This window comes from Caloenas nicobarica, chromosome 17, assembly GCF_036013445.1.
Source record: "Caloenas nicobarica isolate bCalNic1 chromosome 17, bCalNic1.hap1, whole genome shotgun sequence".
Lineage (NCBI taxonomy): Eukaryota > Metazoa > Chordata > Aves > Columbiformes > Columbidae > Caloenas > Caloenas nicobarica.
Window position 1 is genome coordinate 2,160,441 of NC_088261.1, and position 22,139 is coordinate 2,182,579.

Below are 22,139 nucleotides of genomic sequence, written 5' to 3' on the forward strand. Positions count from 1 at the left end.
TATTTTTGCAAAATTCAGTAATGATTTAGCCATTTTAAGCTTGTCGTGGGAAGGGGCTCTGAAAGTTGAAAGTGACAGTAGATTGCAAGTAAAACAAGGTCTAGAATTTCAACTATAAAAATGAGCTGCACAAAACCCTCCAGTGTGCAGGGAATGTCTTAAATAGTCACAAGTGTAAAAAGTACATCAGGATGCGTAATTCCAGGGAGATCACTGGTGGGAATCCTGCTGTCCGAGGGGGAAACCAGGGATTTAAGGACAGCAGCCGCGAAAGATGGAGGGACTTGGAGTAACACCCTGGGCTTCCTGGAGCAATGTGGGGAGTCCTGTGCTTTGAGTTCGTAGCTGGTGCCCTACGTGGAGCTGGTGAAGTGTGCCTGTCGCCTGGAGTAGTGGGGGGCCCCGCCTGGAGTAGGCGCCCGCACCCCCTCTCCGGCTCGGCAGGGGGCGCTGCGTGCGTGCTCGCCGTTGGCCGGCAGGGGGCGCTGTGGTGGCCGCCCTTTCCGGCGCGGCGGGGGCGCGGCAGGGGGCGCTGCGGCGCGGAGCGGCCGCCGTTCGGCGGGGCTGGCCGGGGGCGGGCGGCGCGGTGCGGCGGCGCGGACATGCCCGAGCGGCGCCGCCGACATCAACAATAGTCCGCGGCGGCGGGCGGGGAACCATCGCGGGCGGGGAGCGGCGGGCGCCGCCGCGCCGAGCCTCCCCTCCCCACCCCTCCATGGAGGGGCCGTACTCGCTGGGGGTGAGCGTGTTCTCCGACCAGGGCGGCAGGAAATACATGGAGGACGTGACCCAGATCGTGGTGGAGCCCGAGGCGGAGCGCGGCCCCCCGCACAAAGGCGGAGCGGCGCCCGGAGGCCCGCGCAGCGCCGAGCCCCTCGCCGAGAGCGGCCGGCGGCGGGGAGGGAGCCCGCGGGCGCCGGAGGAGGGAGCGCTGCCGCCCGGCCCCGGCTCCGGCCGGCGCCCGCGCCGCTCCGTGGCCTTCTTCGCCGTGTGCGACGGGCACGGCGGGCGGGAGGCGGCCCAGTTCGCCCGGGAGAACCTGTGGGGCTTCATCAAGAAGCAGAAGGGCTTCGGCTCGGCGGAGCCGGCCGAGGTGTGCGCGGCCCTGCGCAAGGGCTTCATCGCTTGCCACCGGGCCATGTGGAAGAAGCTGCGTAAGTTCGAGGCGATTGGCGCCTTCCAGCCGCCCCCGCTCCGCCGGGTCCCCCGTCCCGTCCTGCCTCCGTCCCCCCCGGAGCAGCAGGTAACGCTGCCGGCCCGGCCTCTGCCCTCCCCGCCGCGCCCGGCCGTGCCCTCCTCTGGGTTCCCCTTCTCCTTTCTGCAGGGCCCTGCAGTGAGAGCTCGGGGGACAGCAGTTCCCCCTGCCTACCCCCGGCATCACCCCGAGACGCCGGTCCCTCCCTCTCTCCATGTGCTGGCATCCCCTGCGCATGGGACGTCCCGCTTTTAGCCGCCTTTTTATCCCCCCCCAGCCCGCACTATTGTGAGTTGCGTGCTTGAAAGCCTCCCCCTCCATCTGTGCTGAGGAGCTGGGCAGCATCGTTACCGCCTGCGTGCAGGTACCAGAGGAAAAGTGGGATGCGATTGGAGATGTTCACTCAAGTAATTCAGTAAAAGAAGAAAAACTGGAGAGCAAACTGTGGGAGAAAAAATAGAATCTGAGGGTGAGAATACGTTGTGGGATGACTGTGCTATGGAGCTGAAGATGGTGTGATTGTAGAGCTGCAGCTTGTTTTCAGGGTGTTGCAAGTTGGATCTCCAAATTCAGTTGGAGGATCTCCATCTAGTGGAATGGAACTCCCCCTTAGGTTTCCCTTGTCCAGAATATCATGAAAAGGAAAAAAAAAAAAAAGATAGATATAGTAACCTTAAGTGGGCTGGGACTGTTTTTCCCTTTCCCTTCATTTGAACTGTTTCTACTGAGTCCTGATGAAGGATTTGAAGTGTGACTGTTTCATAAAGGATAATCATTCACTCATTTTATGATTTGAGCATCAGGGAATATGAAGGGTACCTGCCAAAACAGAAAACACGCTCAATATCATGAAGATATTGGTTGCTTAACTGCAGTAGGATAGAAGTTGGGGTCCCAAAAAGGTAAGGGTAAAGGAGAGTGACAAGACAGCTGACAGCGATCGTTCCTGTACTCTCCCTTCTCCCTGAGATCTAGTGGGACTGCAGAATTGAGATCTGAAAGGGATTTATTTTTTTTTTTCTGGGTGAGGTAAAGATTATGGCTTAGAGTATGATCGTTTCTATGTAGTGCGTGTGTGTGCGTTCTGTATTTATGTGTTCAAAAGCCCCAGAAAAAGAAAATATCAGAGCAGCGAACAGCAATGAAGACAGCCAGGCAGGAGGGGAACACAGTAACATCGGGTCAAAACCACAGTGATACCGACGGTTGAACTTGGGAGACAAACATAAAAAGCAAGAATTGCACTTAGAGCACTGTGTGGTTTCAACAAAGCGATTAATGGGGGGGCTTATAGTGTCAAAACAGTTTCAATTTCTTTTTCCTTTTTTCTTGAATAGCAAAATAGAGAAGTTCTGCAAATGGTAGATACTTGAAAAGATACAGGGGAAGGAATGGGAAGGTTGGGGGGATGCTGGTATTGGCCAGAAAGGAAGAGTTGTGAGTTGTAGAAGCACCAGGACTTGACCACAACCTTGATGTTGAGGAACGAGTGGTAAGCGGCACGTGACCTCCTGGGCTGCAGACACGCATGATAAGGAGAAAGATGAGTGAACGGGGAAAACGGCATGGGGAGGAAGATACGGAGTTGACTTGTCGTTGTAGTACCCGTATCTGTTATTTGTCACTGCAACTACGTGTGAATACAAAATGGAGAGAAGTGGAATGACAGAATGCAGGAAATACTATTTCAGTAATGAGCATTTAGGAAATAGTACTTGGGCCGTGGAACTAATTTGAATTGTTGTGAGAAACATCAAAGCTGTGGCTGTGAGCCTTTGGTGACAGGTTCAGGTAGGCTGGATACTGAACTTCTGTGGAGTCTGGTCACACTGATTGCTGCTGCTTGTGCATAACAGCTAGAGTTTTGTGGGACAGAAGCATTCCTGTATCTAGCTTATAACTTCTCATACTATGTTATAGAATCCCAATGCAAATTTTACTTACAATAATGTCCCGTATCCTCATATGTGGAGCAGGTCTGTGTGTATTAGTGATACTATGGGCGTGACAGGGTGACTGGGTATTTGGCATCTTGAAATGAGGGCGGGAGAATGGTTTGAATTTTTGGTGTAAAGGGTGGAGTCTTGATTGCTTCCAGTTGATGCCTGATCAGTTTTGGTTTAATTATACAGTAATAAAATTATCTGTATGCTAAAAAGCTTCTGGAGTGAAAGTTCTTATTTGAAACCTGTTTCTACAACTGGCAGTGGTAGGAAAGGTGTTCACAAGGAGCCTCCTACAGGAGGGCCCAGCTGTTGATGTGACTTTGAGGATTGCGTTGGTTTATGTTTCTTTGGTAATTCATTATTTGTATGGCCAAGAGCTTGTTTATAAATGTTATATTTAGACTGATACTATTAAAAACATTTTTCAGCATTACTCGTTACAATTTAGAAAGAGTTGCATGCTTCTGCTTTGGTTATAGCTCTTCCCATTAAATTTAATTGAAGCAATGAAAGTCAAATAATATTTTCATCTCTTGTGTAATAAGGGGTTTTTTTGTAATTTTCACTGCAAAGTCCATAATTTCAGGAGTATTCTTAGAAATGTTTAAGAGTTAATGTATGTATTCTTATCTGAAAAGGACTTGGACTACTTGAGGCAATGCAGGTTTTCAGGATTACGTAAATTTTTAGGGTCTTGCTCTATTGAAAGTTCATATAGTGTTTATTTTTGGAAAGTTTAATAAGAATTTTAAAATCAAACTAATTCCAAATGAGGTATTGTAGTTTGACTTAATGTATATAAAACCAGTGAAGTAAAAATAAAATATATTCTTCAGAAATTTGTGCTTCCCAGAATAATCCCAAATCATTTTCAAAAATAAACAGGAGCAGAACTTGCACAAATGCATTTTGGAGCAGTCTATGTATTTCAGATCACATGCCAACCATCATAAGTGAATTTGCTTTTTTAGAGTGTGGCGGAGGATTTTTTAGTTACAGATGTGGTGTCCAGGTGTAGGATACATATTTTGGTGTAACAGATACACTGCTTGGGGTGGTTGGTGGTTTTAAACCAATTCCTCCCCCCCGCTTTCCAGTCCCTCTACTAGAAGAAGGGTGAAAAAGTAAGAAGTGCATAAACAACTTACCGGCCTGGAAAGCTGCATGGATTTGTCTCTTGAAACGGTCTTCTGCTGTAAGGAACAAACTAGATAATAGATATGATAGCTTCAGGACACTTAACATACATTCTTTTTTTATTTTTATTTTTTCTTGGAAGAGTGGGACGTGCATCTGTTAAACTGGAAACTGTGGTATTTTGTGGGCAGGTGTTGCGAGTCGGTCCCGGGCAGTGTTGTCAGTCCCTGCCAGACGCAGCTGTGGGTTTAGCTCCTGCTCTGCATTAGCGTCCACTGGTTCAGCCTGTGCGCACATTCCATAGAATACGTGACTTTTCAGATCTAAGGCCCCTTAACCGTGGTGGACTTGGGTCTGTCCTGGGGTGTATTGAAAAGTTCATGACTGTAAATACAGAATTAGGGATACAGGTCCACAAGGAGACTTTGACTGACTTTGTTTTCCCAGGGGGCTGCCTAGAGGTATTTCTCCTGTTGCTTAAGATTAATAAAAGCGTACTCCTGATTTGTGGAGGAGTCGGGTAAGTGACTTCGATTTTAATACTTAGGCTCAGAAGAAAACTCGGGAGTTTTGATGGTTTTGTTCATTTCTGGTGAGACACAGTCTCTAAAGAAAGGAATATGCTATATATAATAGTTACCTTAAGGAGGAGTAAGGCATAAACTGAAACCCCTTGGTGACAGATTAATTTCTGGTTCTGTTGGAGCCTGAAATCTGAGATTGGTGTATCATTCTTTTTCTTGTAAGTGGGTGATTTCACTCTCTGTGCTCTTCATTCCCATAAAGACTGATTTTTACTCTCTAATATATTTTATTGCTATTGAGGGGTTGTTACACTGACAGAAACTCATTAGTTGCAGCTTGTTTTCTGCTAAGTGCGTGGTTGAAGTCCTCATTACCACTCGGCTTCCTCCCTCATTTTCTTTCCATTTGGAATGCGTTAGATTTAATATCCACAGTTAAAATTGCCAGACAAAGTACTTCCAATAAGCTGATTGAATGTTTGTGTTCTTGAAATAAAGCTACTCCTAGGGAGAAAGGGTATGTTAGTATTTAGAACACAAAGCTAGAAGTTTAAGTTATGCTGGATATCTTGGTAGCTAGCGATGAGGAAATAAAGCTTTTATCACCAGACGATCTATAGAATTCTGCTTCTCCTTCAGCACACCTGCTGGTTTTTGCTTTGGACATCTGAACATCGTTCAGTGGCACTAGAACTTATTAAGTTCCTAATCTTTTCCTTCTGCTTAAAACTTTTGAAGTTTGAAATATCTGTTTTCACAGAGGGGGAGGCCTAATTGTGTTTTGATTTTCTTTTTTTCTTGGGTGTTTGTTGTGCCATAGGAAAATAAACAATATAGTACTTTGGCAGTCTGGCTTGGGTATTTCCTGCAAACAGAATGTGTATCACCGTGGAATTTTAATGTCGTACCGTGTGAGCGTGACTTGCGAAGTGCAGAAGATAGAATGTGACAAGGAGATGAGTCTCCCTTCAGAGTTTGTCTGAAGACATGAGTGGGTGCAGCGAAGGGGAAACATGAGGTTGCTGTTGACAGTTGAAATCAAGCGATCACTGGGAACTTGTTGGGTTTTCTGAGGGAGACTGGTACGGTACGGCTGATCTCTTGTAGCTGGGATGGTGTTGCAGTCATTTTGTGGAGTTTTGGAAGAAGGTGAGCTTGGGTGTGTAGACACAAAAATAGACAAGAAAAGAAAAGGCATGAAAGAAAAATTTGGATTGGATGTAAGTGGAGAGAGTAGTGTAATAGGAAATTAACCCCAGTGTTTTGAGGGCAAAGCAGTTGAGAAAGGAGGTTTCCCTAACCGTGCGTATCTCACATTAGCACAGGTATTGAGTTGTTCTGAATTCAAGGGATATCTTCTGCAGAAGATTTGATGTTGGGTATGGATATTGTCCTTAAGTAGTCTGCATTATTCAGTCCTCCAAAAGGAAATGTGAATGAAACAGTTGAGATGTTATTCAACTTCAAATATTCAACATATAAAAGTAGAATAGAATTTTCTTTCCTTCCAAGGGGATCAGGAATGTCCAGAAAACCTGGTTGCCAGTCGAATGTCCAGACAAAATGACCTAATTAATGTTTCTACCTCTTTGGACAGGGAAGTGAACAGTAGAACTTAACAAAATACTTGGTCGATCCTGTTGAACACTCAAGGAGCACATCTTCCCCTCTATTCTAGTGATGCTTGGAATATTACACTGGAGGAAGCAGTTTTTTTGAATCCTGTCTTGGTGCTTTGATACTGTCACTATACATGTATGTGTCAATTGAAGCTGCAGCTGGGGGAGTGATGGTGAAGTGGGGGGACCCGAGGGCACTGGTTTGCCTGGCCGTACTAGTTAAGTACACACTGTATGGTGATATGGAAGCCTCTGTGACACACCCTTCCTTTTGATCTTCAAAACATTACCAGTTCCAGAGAATTAAAAACAAAACTATTTTTATTTGCTTTTTTCTCATTGCAGCAGAGTGGCCAAAGACCATGACGGGTCTCCCGAGCACGTCAGGAACTACAGCCAGCGTGGTGATTATCCGCGGGTCCAAGATGTACGTGGCTCATGTTGGCGACTCCGGCGTGGTGCTGGGAGTCCAGGATGACCCCAAGGACAACTTTGTGAGGGCTGTGGAGGTGACACAGGACCACAAGCCAGAACTTCCCAAAGAAAGGGAGAGAATTGAAGGCCTTGGGGGCAGGTAGGTGTGTCTGTGCTTTTTACTTCAGTTCTGATCTCTGGGTGCTATTTGTGTCTTTCTGACTCAACTAGGCTTAAGCTCGCTTGGCTTAGGGAGGGGTGAGCAAGCTGGTGAATCTCATAATCTATTTATACTCCTCTATCTATGCGCTTTTTTTTTGTTTCCCCCCCGCCTAGTTTGGTAATATGTTATACCGATCCATTGTTACACTCTTGTGGTTTTCACTAATGGTTTGTATATAAACAAAATTTAAATGTTTTGGTGGATTCCCATGCAGCTGAGGTGTGGCTATAATTCTCCATGTTCACTGAAAACTTTGAAAGTGGAGATACTGGTATTTGTCCTATTTTTCATTAAATTCTGTGGAATCTGGGGCTGGGGGAGGAATTACCTTTCCATACAGATAGTGATATGAGCTCTGGAATACCTGATTTGCTGAATGGTGGTACCACAGCAGTTTCAACACAAAATAGTGTGTAATTCCTTATACTGCATTGTTCCTGTGGTGACAATGGCAGCCGTGGAGTAGGCTCTTCAAAGCTTCTGTTTAAGGAATATAGGGAGAAAAACAAAAGTTAGGTTTGAAACAAGATGCTGCATTTAAATATATGCTTAAAATGTGAAGAATACAGCATTTTAATGCGTATCTTTACATGAGTAGTTTCTTCACTGTCAGGAGGTGGCAGCTGTTAGAATGTCGCTGCGTTGCGGTCGCTGCCCGTTCCTGTGGCCAAGGAGGAAAGCGCAGGCAGGTCTGTTTGCAGACAAACCTCAGGGCTCGCGCTGGGCGCAGCTTCACAGGAGCTCTGTTCTCTGGTTCTGTGGTACCGCACCACATGGGCGGGCACAGTTCCTTCTCCTCGTTCGGAGGCAGAGATCACTGAAGGTTTTTCCTGTTGACATAATTCATACAAGAACTCTGTCAGCAGGAAAACCTTCAGATATCTGGATCTCTAGCAGGTGGAAGTTGTTCAGTTGTCTGTATTAGGGATGGGAGCTTTACAGAAAGGGGAACTTGCAGTTTTGCTCGGTTTGTACTTATAAGGGTTTCCAAGTTGTGGACCTCAGAGACTGAAAGTCTCTGAAGCTTCAAAGAAGCATTCCCTGGAATGTTAATATGTAGATATATTTTTAAACCTTTATTTTTACTAGTAGTCCTGTTTTTTCCCAGGCTGGCTCTTGCAGGCTGTTGTGAGGTAGAACTGTGCAACTATGCTTATTAATGTCTTCTCTTTCACGAGAGCAGATTGGGGAAAGTTAATGGGAGAGCATAATTGAATCTTTCACTAAAAATGGTATTTTCCTAGTACCAGTCTCTGAGTGTGGGATGAGGTCGTCTTTCCAACGATGACTGGAGTTAACTTGGTGTGGTCATTAGTTGCACAAGTGGATGAGGTTGATTTTAGGATGTGGTGTTTGACTTTGCCACACTGTGCATGCAAAAGGATGGAGCTGAACATGCCCATGTTGTTAAGGCCTTTGAAGTCTCAGGAAATGCATCTTGAATAGCTTTGGTATGGGGAATCTTGAGGCGGTTCCAGAGCTTCTCAGTTTCTAATTACCAATGGCTGTTCCTCGGCTAAAAGCTAGCTTTTAAGTATCTATAATAGCTCTTAACTTGGTTGGGGCCAAACTTTGCTAGTTCCTCCTTCCATTGCCTTTTCTCGATGGCTCTTACTCTGTTCTTCTTTCTTCCCTGCCTCCCCTTCTGATAGCAGCTGTCCCATTTACTTGCTCCGCAGCTTCTCCTTTGACTTTTCTGCTGCCATCTGTGAGAACTAAAACCAGAGCTCAGTGCCTCAGAGCAGGTGTTAACACTCAAATGCAGAGCTGTTTCTTCATATCTCTTGCTTTCAGCAGGGAGCAACTATGAACAATTCCTCTTTTATTTCTGCCTCTTCTTGTTACACCAGTAAGGAAATCCCTGCAGAAGGCTGCTCCTTTCTTTTTTTTTTTTTCTTTTTTGTTCCCAGCTGTACTGTGCTGCTCTTTACTGCCAGACTTCAGCAGATGGAGAAAACCAAAGGAGGAACTACATGATATTTCTACCCGAGCGAGCTGGTGTTGATGGTCCTCATCTGAGGAAAACAAATTCAGTTTTGCTTTTTCTCTGACAGATTAAAAAGATATGCTTACATCTGGTTGTTGCAGCCAGCCAGAATTTCTTCCAGGTCTTCATTCCTCTGTTTTTTCTTTTCTTCTGCCCTTTGTCTCTCACTTTTCCCTTTGGCTTAATCTGGAATGAAACCATCTAAGTGATACCGTGTGTTTTGAAATATTTGATTGTGCTGTGGACTTCCCTGAGGGTGCTGTTGTTATTGATTCCGTATTTGCATATTTAACTAGTTTTATGTCATTGAAACCAACTTTCATGCTTTCATTTCCATTCCTTTTTAACCCCTGTGTCTTTCTGGTGGTTTTAGTGTGATCAACAAGTCTGGAGTGAATCGTGTTGTTTGGAAGAGGCCCCGTCTGACCCACAACGGCCCCGTGCGCCGCAGCACCGTCATTGACCAGATCCCCTTCCTGGCAGTCGCTAGAGCGCTTGGTAAGTCGTGCACGTGGCTGGGAAGTGAGACACCGCCACTTAGAGAGCACCAGAATGGAATTATATGCTGTTTTGCCAAAACACGTAGCTCAGGGAGATTCACTCACCTGCATTACAAGACCTTCAAAAATATTTTTTAATGCTATATGGATTTCATTTTTCAAATCAAGCTGTAGAAAGTGTCACTGGTGAGTGAAGGACTGGCCCTACAACATGTAGGATTTTCAATGTCAGTTTTACAAGGATGGTACTTCTTTCTGTTGCAAATGAAAATGTGCAAAGCGGTATGTGTCTGAGATGGAGACCACATTGATCTTTTTCTTACTGAAATAATAGGACTGTAATTTTTGACTAGGTGGTGGTAAGACTAAGGTTTGCCACATAGAGTATGAGTTACTTTGGTCTTCCTTTGGTGGTTAATCTCTTTCAAGACATGAGAGAATGAACAAAGGGATGAAAGTCTCTTTTAGCTATAAGTTGCCTTTGCAAGAGTATTAGTTTCCCATTACTATCTTTGAGGAACATGTTATTTGAGGAACACATATTCCAGTACCTATCAAACTTGTTACGAATGGTTTTTGGGAAGTACTTCATAACTAAATCTTTGGATACCTCTTGCCCATGAGTGTTAGTGTTTTCTGGTCAGGATTTTTCCTTAGATTTCATGGCAGAATTCCAGTCTACTGCGGTTCATTGTGTCCTTCCTTGCATCCTTCCTCCATCCTTCTCCCCTTCTGCCCCAGTGAGGAAGTCTCCATCCAGATCTACCCAGTACAGGTCTGATTTTATGGAAATATGCTATCATATTTTTACCTGTGAAAACTGTCCTGCGACTTAATTTCTTCTTGGCAAGCTTGCCAGTTACTTGATAGTGTTGTCTGTGTTCCTAGATCAGCTGGCAGCATGTGGTGGGGACAGTCTGTTCCTGGGACCATGGTCGTCTTGATAATTGCGTAGCATTACTGTGTCTTATTTCAACGGCAGCACTATCTGTTTCACATGGGTTTATCCAGTGTTAAGAAGAATTTTGCTGTGATAACTAACATTGTGAAAGACAGCTGTGTATCACAGAAGGAGTCACAGGTGTCTCAGTGGCTGAACAGTCATCTTTTAATAAAAAGATTTTAATTATATGGACATTTTTCTCGATTTTACAAGTCTGTGTTGTGTGTCATGCTTTAGGCAAGATAGGTGCTTATTTTGTGGTTAGTAAAACTGACTCAAGAGTTTGAGTAAATCCTCTGGAGTTAATAGATGACTAGCAAACAGATCTTCATCCACTGAGGAACATATCCCTCTTTTCCCCTTTTCTGCAAAAGGGTAAGTGTTCCTCATAGATTACAAAAAGTGTATGCTTAATTTCGATGAATCATTCCTATGATTGCAAGCTTGTTGTTTGTCTAAATAGCTTGATGACTTTTGATCTGATTCCTCTCAGCAAACTGAACGAGGGGATTTGGCTGGGTTTTGTGTGCAGATGGAGCTGAAGGAACGATGCGTCTATTAGCACCCTGTTGCGTTTGTTCCTGTTAGGTGGACAAAGAGGATGACTGGAGAGTTTCAGGTCCAAGAGATGAGAACACCTATCGTTTAATAATTCTTAGTTTCAAAAGTTAAGAGACTTGAAAGCTTTAGCATCTTCAAATTATGGAGAAACAGGTTTACAATGTGAGCGTGTTCTGGTGTTTCCCTGCTCCAGGAGCCTCCGCAGCCTCTTCGCATCCCCTCCTGCGGAGGTGCGACAGGCCTGGGAACAGGAGTGCAGCTGCTTTGCTCCGTAGGACCCAGATGGTGCACAGACGCTCACAGTTTGGAAACAGGATTTAACTTCTTTCTGAGGCCAGCGTGCCCTTTACGCCGCTTACAAAAGACCTGCCGTGACTGGAGCCATTTGCATTCACGCACTGAGGCTCGCTCGGCCTCTTGGCTGCCTCCCAGATCGCTACCCTGGTTGGCACAGCCCTGCTGCCTTGGAGCCTCTCCAAGCAGAGTAATAACTGTCCGCGTTGACGTATACTGGTTACCAGTACGCCAGTCAATCCCACTGAGATCCAGCACAGTGATTCTTTCTGCCGAGTCCAAACTCCATTGTTATTCTTCATAGAAATTCCATACTGATCCCAGACTGGGCAATAATTTTTAGCAAGAGAGCAAGACTCTCACACTCTGCTCTTCTCTGGAGAGAAGCCTAGAGAGTTGTAAATTCTCTGTCTTTAAAGTGAGAAGATTATCTGATTAAAAACCCTGAAATTTAGAATATAGGGAGTTTTTTTTAAGTTTGTCTAGTTGTGAGTGACTTTCTCCACCTCTCCATTTGCATACTAGCTCTTGCAGCTTTTCTCGTGCAGTGTGCTCTTGCATAGCCCTGGACAGATGCCTTTTTTTATGTCTCTTGGCTGTGATTTTGCTCACATACAAGCAGAGATGAGCAGCCACTATAAATACTGCCTTATGAGCAGCTTTTAATTCACCGTTCATTGTAAATGCAATTATTTGTTAATTTGCTGTTGAAATACGGTTCTCTTGCCTGTGCTTCCTTTTCCGCATAGTGTTGAGGGTGGTGCTCTTTCAACAGGTTTGGCTGGAATTGTCTGTAAAAAGCTCTTTAAAAAGTACTGCTAGAGGAGCAGTGAAAGTGTAAAGCCCCAAGTGCTTCTGCGTGACTGTTCCACTTGCTGCCTCTGCAGTTTTGTCCCCATCCCTCAGCCTGAACTACGTGTGGTCGTTTCTGGGTTGCGTTCCCAGGACATTGCTGTTGTGTTCATCTTTAGCCTGCTGTGAAGATGCCCTCTTGTGGCTGTGGGACTGGCTTGCTGTCAGTTTTGGTGAAAACTCCTTCCACCCCAGCTCAGCCTAAACAGTTTAAGTGGTTCCTGCCAGGATTCTCACTGAGATCTGTCTCACTTTCTAGCAGGGCTGCCTCGCTGAGCAGGAGGAAAGGAAGTTCTGCAAGTCTTTGCTTTGTACTAACAGACCTTCTAGATAAAGCTTTGATGTAAAAAGATCTGGGATTAATCAAACTGGGTTTTTGTTTTGGACTGACTTACAAAAGTAAACTTTTTCCCCTGCTCTATTAAAACCAAAAGATATTTTTGTATTCAAAACAGCATGCTCCAGAAACATAAATGAAAGATTTGATTTATATGACTTCTGGACATACTTTTGCTGTAAGAAGGCTTTGGGCTTAATCCAATCCAGTCTACTTATATGTTGGGTGTTTTTGTTTGTAACTTCAATTACTTTCCTGGCAGCAGCTGAGTTACAACTAGGCTTCTTTCATTGTGTAAGGTAATAGTAAGCAGATCAGATAGACTGCACACTTTGATATATTCTTATAGGTAGCTAAATTAGTTACCTGCTCCACCAGGATATGTTTTCAAACATTTGTTTTTCATTTTGTAAGATGCAATGTAATTTTTGTGTGGATCTCTCTATATTATTCTGGTTCAAGTCATGACTAGGAAACAGGTATGACTTTTCTGGAAGATATGGAAGGAACTACATTGATAGTAGTTTGTTGTTTTGTTTGTTTGGAAAAGAAATACGCAAGCCTCTCACCAAAAGAAATAATCCTGGTCTGTATGGTTTAGAGAACAAGATTTTTAAGTTTTGTACATGTTTGGGTTTTGACTCAGAATAAAAATAGTATGGCTCATGAAGTGAAGTCTGAGAACCTGGTGTTCCAGTTGTGTAACAGTAGCCTCTGGCACATCACATCATCTGCTGTCTGAAGGGTCACTGGGCTGGCTGCTCACTTTGGGACAGAAGTAAAGATTTTGGAGCACTTTGAAATGCCGAGGGAAAAGTGTACTTTGCCTTCTGGCTTACTGTCCTCTCCCTATTTCCTTGGCAGAATTGTGACAGAGGGTGCCATGTACACTGACTCTTCCCAAGTTTGTCACATTTTTCCCCAGCTGGCCAGAGCTGACAGTCCCATTCTATCTCCGCAGCACTGACTTGATCTATGGTGCTCTGCCCTTTAGAGGGGGGGGAAAAAAACCTAGTACCTCACCCTGGTGATACGGATCTGCCAGAACAATTCTTGAATATTCGTTCTGCAGTGCTGTTCTACCAAGGATCACTCGCCTGCCTGATTGGCCTCAGTTTGGCGGTTTCTGGGAGTAGATTGATGAAAGATCAACACTGAAGATAATTTTCCCATTTCTTTAGGGTGATTGCAAGTGCTGGTTGTTTTCTTCTAGGCTGAGGAAGAAAGAATCTTGGTTTTTCTATATACCTCAGGCTTCAAATATACTTTGTGGAGTTTTTCCTGGGCCAAAGAACCAAAAGCTTTAATTTTTTTCTGTTTGACATCTAGTGCTCCATTTAGCTTTCAGTAGCTCCAGGCTTGGTCAGCTAATATCTGATTGTGCTTTAATGCTGTTTCATCGTACAACTTTGAAAATAAGTTATTGCGTATTTACTAGAGATTTTTGAGTTTGAATAGATGAGTACAGCTGAATTTAAAACTCCTGGAGATTCAGTTCTCTCTGTACATTTGCAGCAAACTTGGAATGCTGCTTTGACAGAGGTGATGCTACAGGAGATTTGAAAGAATGCATTTTGCCAAAAAAATGCATGTTTAATAAACTTAGTCTTTGAACTGGTCTAGCTCCTGTTCAACATTTTGCTTTCAGGAAAAATTACTTTCCTCTTGTGGTATCTAATTTTTCTCTCTCTCTTCTTTCTCCCACCCCCAGTTGAGAACAATGATAGTCCTGTAGAGATGTGGCTTAGTTGGAGATTTGCACATGGATTTGGCCAAAGAAGTGGCTGTTCTAACGCCAGTCATGGCGTGCCAGCTATTAATTCCTATGCCAGCTATTTATTAATTCCCATGTCGAGTGCAGACCTTGGTGTCCATAGTTCCAGTGGGGCCTTCAGGAGGCAGCTGGTTATGGAAGAGATGCTGAGGCTGGAGGGCTTTGAGTGGCTCCTGATTAGGGGATGTCCCTGTGGGTTGTGAGATGTGAATTCATCGTGTTCCCTTCAGCGAGTTTATAATTCTGGGAGTCCCTTTATAACTAATGGGATATTCCCAAATACCCCCATGAGGAGACAGGTTCTCTGGAATCAGGATGATTATTACTCAGCTGTTTCCTCAGGAAGAGCAGCAGATGGGCATGACGACATGTATGTAGATGAACCAAAAGTAAATAGCATCGGGTTATTTTTATCATACAGCACAGTATTTTTAATAAAAAAAGTGATTCAGCTAATAACATTTGTCACTTCTCCTAAATGAGTCTCAACATACTAGCAAATAAAGGCATAAAAATACTATGTGTGTTGGAAATTGCTGCCTCCGATTCCAAGATCTGGCTGTTGTAAGATCCCGAGCTCTTGTTTATTTTACTTGCTGCACTTATGACAGGCAGCACGTGAAGAACTCTCAGTGCACGAAGACTTTTTGTGGCAATTCACGTACAATAATTGCTGTGCTGGAGCTCAGCTCTTCTCTTACAGGATTTATTTTGATCTTGTTGCCAGCTGCCTTGCTTTGTTGTGAGTCTGGAGGCAGAGTGCACCTCTATAAAAGCAGGCTTGGCTTTCAATTAGTGCTTATTAGCAGCGTTTCTGGCTGCGGCTGCTGCAGCGAAGGTGAATTGGTGCTTTAATGAGCATGGACCATCCATGCTGGCGGTGGTGAAGCGCAGTAATTGAGTTGAAGTATTCCCTTTCCTGATCCTGGAGAAGTCTTTTCAACTGGTTGATAGCTTAGGGCAGAGCTAATGGAAGGAAGTAGGAAGACAAAAAGCTTATTTATTATCTTTAAAAGGGTGGTGATGGATGTGGAAGAAAGCTACAGGCATGCTTTCTGAGGCCAGCAAAAAGCAAAGAGAAAACCTAACTAAACCTTACTCTTAAACTGGAATTCTTAGGCTGCCGTATGCTTGTCAACACTGATGTTTTAATTAATTTCTACTTTTAAAGCTGTGTGTTCTGTACAGGAGGATCTAGCCAATGCTTGCAAATAATGATGTTTGTGTTGCTTATCACTGTAGGAAGCTATTTATGAACATAAAAAAGGAAGAGAAGGTGTTAGTGCAAATTAATACCATTCTTGATTTAAAGGCCCAACCTTAGAAAAAGTTTATTTTTTGAAGTATCCCTGATAAACCAAGTTGAAATAAATTGATGTGGAAACGTGTTTTTCTGTTGGAGTGGTTGGTAGTTGAGGATGGTTTGGAGGAAGCACTTGAACCAATAGATGCTGTGATTCAAATGCGTTTAAATTTGATTCAGGCCATCCTTACTGGTGAAGTGACCCCCAACTCATTTGCATAGCAAGAAATATTTAAAAATAGAAAGGTTCGCTGTGTGAGGCCTTCCAAGGAGAGGCGTCAGCTCTGATTCTCTGCTGGAGCCCAGACCCTCCTTGTGTGCCTGTGGCTTCTGTCCAACGCCAGAGTTTGGCACACGGTGTTCAGCTGGAAAGATGCTCTAACACACTGCCTGGCATTGGCAGGGATGCTGTGGGAGGAGGAGGAATGGGAAAGAGAAATTTATAGGGTTTTTTGTTTGGTTTTTCAAGGGCAGTTTAGCACCTTGACTGTGAGCAGGTGGAGTTTTTAGTTTGAGTTTTGTGTGGGTTGGCTGGTTGGTTGTTTTTTTTCCCCTTCTATCAGCAGGGCTTGTTGGGGCTGCAGGGCAGCATCCCATCCTGATGCACGTTAGAGTCTGATGATGTGATATTGGGGAGAAAAAGGGCATTATATGATCTTTCCAAACCCCGAGCTAGTTCTATAAACTGTGCCTCGATTCCCTGTACAAGAGGTGAGGATTTTGTCTCCAGTATTTAAACTGTACCAATCCCTGGAAGGCAGATTTTTACAAGTTTGATGTGGGTTTAACACAGCAAGGCTTTACTTCCATTTGAGGAGAACTTCAGTTGTTCAGACAGGTTTTAGTTTGGATATTGAGGCTTCACTGTTTTCTAAGTATTAATCTGTTGTATTTCCCCTTATTCTGAAAATCTTAGTTTTCAGAGAGTAGAAGACCTCCTATAAACATAGGCTGGTTAGAATGTGTGTTTATTATCATTTTTTTACATTTAAATTGCCGCATATTAATATGATTGGAAAATGACAGCAGCAGGACAGTAATCGTGCTGAAATTACTTTGTTACTGTTGGTGACTTGAGACTGGTGGTAATTGTTTTATGGGAACATTTTTCTGTAGTTTCCAAGATTCATATTTTCATCCGTAATGTAACAGTTCAAAAAACGTTTTCTTCTCTGCTAGGTGATCTCTGGAGCTACGACTTCTACAGCGGTGAGTTTGTTGTGTCTCCGGAGCCCGACACGAGCGTGCACACCATTGATCCCCAGAAGCACAAGTACATAATCCTGGGCAGTGACGGGCTATGGAACATGATCCCACCGCAAGACGCCATCTCCATGTGCCAGGATCACGAGGAGAAAAAGTACTTCATGGTGAGAGCAGGGGCTGGAAGGCATTCTGAGAATTTAATACTACTTTCCTCTAAAAATTGCTTAGTGTGGCATGTATGAAAAGTACCTAACGATGGCATATTCAGTTTTGCCACGGAATATATGTTGTTACAATGTGGCTGACATTGTGGTTGCATATACTGTCAGATACCCTGCATGTTAACATTGTTTAAATAATTTGGTTGCAATTACTGGGGAATCTGACTACCAGGATGATATCTGTGAGCAATGAAGGAAACACGTTCCCTCTGTAAGGAAGCTATACAAAATGCTGTCTGAGAATGCAATTTATTTCACATTAAGACACGTGTTACAATGCAGACAATTGTTTATTGGCATTTTACTTGAGAGGCTTTTGGAAAGACCGTAGGACCTGTTACAACCAGGCTATTTATGCAAGTCATTGCGTCAGTTTTGTGGTTTCAAGAACTCCTGTGGATTCTACTGTAAACAGACTTTAAAGTTATATTTCACTAAGAAGATGTTTCAATTAATATTATCTCTTTTGCTTCTGAATCAAGCTGCTTTAGCACACGGTAGATAGGAACGTATATTTCAGGCTGTGCCCCATAACTGTCCCATCTTCCGTTTATAAAGTCAAGTGGACCTGATCGCTTTCTGTCCCTCTTTTATACCATCAAGGGCGAGCACCGACAGTCTTGTGCCAAAATGCTGGTGAACAGAGCACTGGGCCGGTGGAGGCAGCGAATGCTTCGTGCGGATAACACGAGCGCCATCGTCATCTGCATCTCGCCGTTGCAGGACAGCAAAAGCAACCTGGAAAATGAAGACGAATTGTATCTGAACTTGGCCGAGAGTCCCTGCTATAGCAGCCCCGATGTGAATGTCATGACGCCCTCCCGCTGCTGCACCCCACCTGTTAAGGTAAGATTTTTCTTTCAGTGTTTTAAATGTTCCACTTTGGAGTGTGGAGCCCACTAAATATGTATCAATCTCTCTTTTCTTCCCCTAATATTATAGTAGTTTCTCTTTATGCAGCTTACCACGAGAATAAAGTTGGGCTGCAGTTGAGTTTCATGCCTTGCTGTGTACTTGTAGAGCTTGCACAGCAGATAAATTCCAGCCTAGTTGTGGATATGTTCTTAATCTTTTTTGATTTGGTTTTGGTGATGTGTTGTTTTTTTTAATATGGTAACACATGGTTAATGTATTCAAACACACATTGTTGTAAAGAACGTTTTCTTTCTGGATAGGGAGATCTTATTATCTTCTGGTAGATTTAATGTTCCTTGTTAAGAGGAGAAGACATAGTACAAGGAGTTTCTTCAGATTAGAAGCTTTACCATTAACATAAAGCTGAGCTATTCAGAAGCTTTTTTTTTTCCCCTTTCTTTAAGAACTGGAGTGCAGTCAGGAGTGGATGTTTGTTTCAGTGATTACCAGCTGCTCCTGCTTTAAGTGACAGTCCTTTGATGTTCTGTAGTATCTTTGGATAACTGTCCTCTGGGCAAAGTAAAAAAGAAAGCAAAAAGTAGAAAGGGAATCCTTAACTTTCCCTTGGTAAAAACAAGCTGTTAATAAAGTGGCAAGTTTAGCCTGTCCCCTTCCATCCACTGTAGCAAAATAGATGAAAAGAACTTAGAATCTTGCAAAATCTTGAGTGGAGAAAAATCACTTGAATTTTAAATACTGAAAAACTTTAGACAAATAACAATTTTGGTGTTTGCTGTGCAGATAAGGCCCTGTTTTAATTTTTTTGCTTAATGTGCAAAGCCTGAAAGAAAATTTTGACTGACTACAGGTCTTCATTGATAATGTATGTATAAATTCTATTTTAATGCAGAAACTCATCTGAGATGTTACATTAACTTACTCTGATTTGGCTGTGTGTGGATTTGAGTTTTCAGCACGTTGCTTTCCTAAAGCAGTCATTGTCATTTGCCGTACATGGATGGCGTGTAATGTGGCCTTGAAATTCACTTTTGAAGGACTCGCTGAGTAACCAGGGATTTCTTCACAATTAAATCTTTAACAAGGTCATAATTCATCTCTTCAGGGCACTGCATAAATACTAATTTCCATAATCCCTCTGTGGCCAGAGAAACAAGTATTGTCCCCATTTTCCTCTTAGTACCACTGAGAATGAGGCAAAACCTTCTGGGAGGGATGAGTGGTTGGAGTTCAGAAAGCTCCTGGTTCTCAAAACATCACATTTCAACATGTAGAATGATGGTGCTTCCTAGAGAGCAGATAGATGTGCTGTGAGGAACGGAGCTGCTTTCTTTCCAAGCTGTAGAGTATAAAACTAGGCGATAAAATAGATTACTTTGCAAACGGTAACTCTGTTTTTAGAATAGCCTTGTCCAATGCTCCCCCTTTCTGTCTGCAGTCAGGACAGGTAACATAAGCGAAATAATTATGCCTAAATTTTTTTCTTTTCCCTCAGCTTCCGGAAGATGATCCGTGGCCACGACTGAATGCTTCTGAGCCTGTTCCTCCCCTCATGCACAGCAACGTGCTCTCAGAAAAGTATTTAGAGCTGCCAAACGAGATTGCCAAAAGCAATTTACCCTCCTCGGGAGCAACCCTGAAGGATTCGGGCCTGCCGGAGGAGAAGTGCAACAAAGCCCTGGCTTTGAGGATACACGAGTCCTACAGCAATGGTTTGTCAGTCAGCCTCTCCCCTTCCAACTCCACCAATTCAGGCACGGACCAAAAAGGCTTGAAGGTGTCTCCTAACGGCCAAACAAAAGCCCACGAAGCAGAGAGGACACCCACAGCGAACTTTAAAAGGACATTGGAAGAGTCCAACTCCGGCCCAGCTGTGAAGAAGCCGAGACGCGGCCTGAGCCGAAACGTGGGTGTCCAAGCCGAGGGCATGTCTGCCACCCCGCAGCGCAGGAGCTCGGCCAAGCTGGCCATGCGCCGCAGCCTGCGCGGCCAGAAGAAGCTGGGCAGCTCGCTCTTCCACCCGCCCAGGAAAGCCGTCTGCGTCTGCTGAGCGGCCCCCGCGCGGGGAGCCGACCTTGGGGCTGATGAGAATTTTAAAGTCGGTGCAGAAGTCTGAAACTCTTCCTGTTTTAATCTTTTTTTTTTTAAGTAGAAACTTTTTTTGGTATCGAACAGCTTTATCCCAGCCTTGTACTTGCTTGTATTATAACTGTGAATTTTGTAGATGTGTAGGGTAAAAGTCACTGTAAAATGTGTGTAAATTTGTATTCCTTCATATAAATGTAGTCTCTCTTCTTCCTTGTATAATTGTTACAGCGAGGCTAAACTTTGTTTAAAAAAAAAAAAAATCCTTTTTGTTAATTTACTAAAGTCATGAATTTGTATACGCTTCTTGTGATGAGAATTTCACACCTTTTTAACTAAAGTAAATTATTAAACAGAATGGAAGATATGTATTTTCGTAGTACTATACGTTCCACCTAAAGTTTGTCTTTTAGAGAATACACTAGGTCTATATTTTAAATTTTAGATTTCTCTACTCAGAAATGAAATGTACGTGGAAGCGGAGATGTTGGGTCTTGCTTTTACACAGCTCAGTGTTGATTTCTTTATGTTAATTAAAATACTATGCAGTATCTTATTTAGTTGTATTTTTTGTAACATTAATCGTCAAATTATTTAGCAAAAAAGTGTGTGTTTTAAAAGCCCCAACTCCCCAAAGCATCCTCCAAAGCCATTCCCATCCTGTTACCAATAACAGCATTTATCCAGGCGTCAATGTGTGCCCGACAGAGGCACGAATTTTCTGCTATTCCAATACTGATGGTGCTGCTAATACCTTTCAACATAAGTTCTTAAATTATTTTATGACTATTTTCGTTGAGTATGTGGACCATGTGTATGTTCACCTAAATAAAACACATGAAAATTTGATGGGGGTGCCTTTTTGTTTGTTTGGTTTTTGGTTTTGTTTGTTTTTTCAAGCTTAGGTTCTGTGAAGCACAATCATATTTATTTTGTATTCATTAAAAATCTAATACTCTTCCCTTCTTCACTGCAGCTACGTGGCTCATGAGACAACACATCCGACGTGGTTTTATTATGGGACTGATCTTGGCACTTCTTATACTGAATAGCAACATATCATCTGTTTTTAACGAGGAAGTAGAAGGCCAGTATTTTATTCCAATGGCTAGGGTGGATGTTTATAGAATTAATTCTTTACTGCTGGAACAATGAAACGTGGGTTGAAATCAGGTCTGTTATCTCCATGTCACCATGGTTACAGAAATCCTGGAGGGATTGGATGCTTTCTGCAAATGTCTAATTCTCTTTCATCCAACCTCTGAACACAGCACTGTCTGAAAGATGAAAGTAACGGTCTGTCCAAATGGGATCATTCAAGAATTTACTTCTGTGCATATAGGATGTAACCTACGGTTAACAGTGAAGTTTTGCTATAACCGATGTTGAAATTACAGACTGTATTGAGGGGGAAGCGTATAGGCGCTAAGAGCAGTTACGTGTACTTACCTAGCAACAATCTTTGCAAGAAACTGAGTCATTGTCCATTTTCAGTTTAACCTCATGACATTAAATGTTTCAAAGATGACTGGTCGCAATAGAGATGCCAGTCTAACATGTTAGATGAATATCCATATTGCTGCTTATACTGTAAGTACGTAAAAGGAGAATCTTGAGCAGTTTTCTGATTTTTTTTTTTTTCAAGCAAGAAGCAAAATTGAAATTTTCATCAAATCCTGCTACATTCATTAACGTGAATTTCTTAACTGCAAGATGCCGTGAACTTCTTATTGAGAAGGAAGTCTTTTTCAGTATGGAGACTTTCAAAAACATCTAATAGGGTGCCAAATATTCTGTTCTTAACCAAGAATATGAAGAATGAGAGGGCACTGGCTACACTGCGTTCTTTTCATGATTCTGAACCTTGGCAGTTTGGACAGGCACATCAAACTTCATTCTAGCTATGCCTCATTTTTCTTCTAAAAGCTCTTAGCATTACTTCAACATCATTTTTCTCAATGGAATAAATCGTTAATCATTCTCATCCCAGATCTATTTTCATTTACTTTTGTTGTGTATATTTTGAATCTGTTGAGCAATATTTTTTTTTTTTTTTTTGCGTTCTACAATCCTTCGAAAAGCTCGAAAGAGCTGATATTGTGTCTTTATGTGCCGTGTGTAATAGGCAGAGGATCAAAGCACTGG

The 22,139-nt window shown here is 43.2% G+C and overlaps 1 protein-coding gene across 1 annotated transcript; it reads left to right on the forward strand.

The window, feature by feature from the left end:
* Positions 1-585: 585 nt before the first annotated feature.
* On the forward strand, positions 586-20,843 carry PPM1D (protein phosphatase, Mg2+/Mn2+ dependent 1D). The gene is made up of 6 exons (XM_065647303.1): positions 586-1,154; positions 6,767-6,995; positions 9,419-9,543; positions 16,789-16,979; positions 17,640-17,882; positions 19,405-20,843. Exons 1-6 carry the CDS (start codon positions 716-718, stop codon positions 19,957-19,959), a joined length of 1,782 nt encoding a protein of 593 aa, XP_065503375.1. The 5' UTR covers positions 586-715; the 3' UTR covers positions 19,960-20,843.
* Positions 20,844-22,139: the final 1,296 nt, after the last annotated feature.

Bases quoted from the DNA above. Each gene is read 5' to 3' on its own strand.
- PPM1D (XM_065647303.1), top strand. From the start codon at position 716: ATGGAGGGGCCGTACTCGCTGGGGGTGAGCGTGTTCTCCGACCAGGGC. The intron at 1,155-6,766 runs GTAAGTTCGAGG...TTCTCATTGCAG, and splicing joins GGCCATGTGGAAGAAGCTGC to CAGAGTGGCCAAAGACCATG. The intron at 6,996-9,418 runs GTAGGTGTGTCT...TGGTGGTTTTAG, and splicing joins ATTGAAGGCCTTGGGGGCAG to TGTGATCAACAAGTCTGGAG.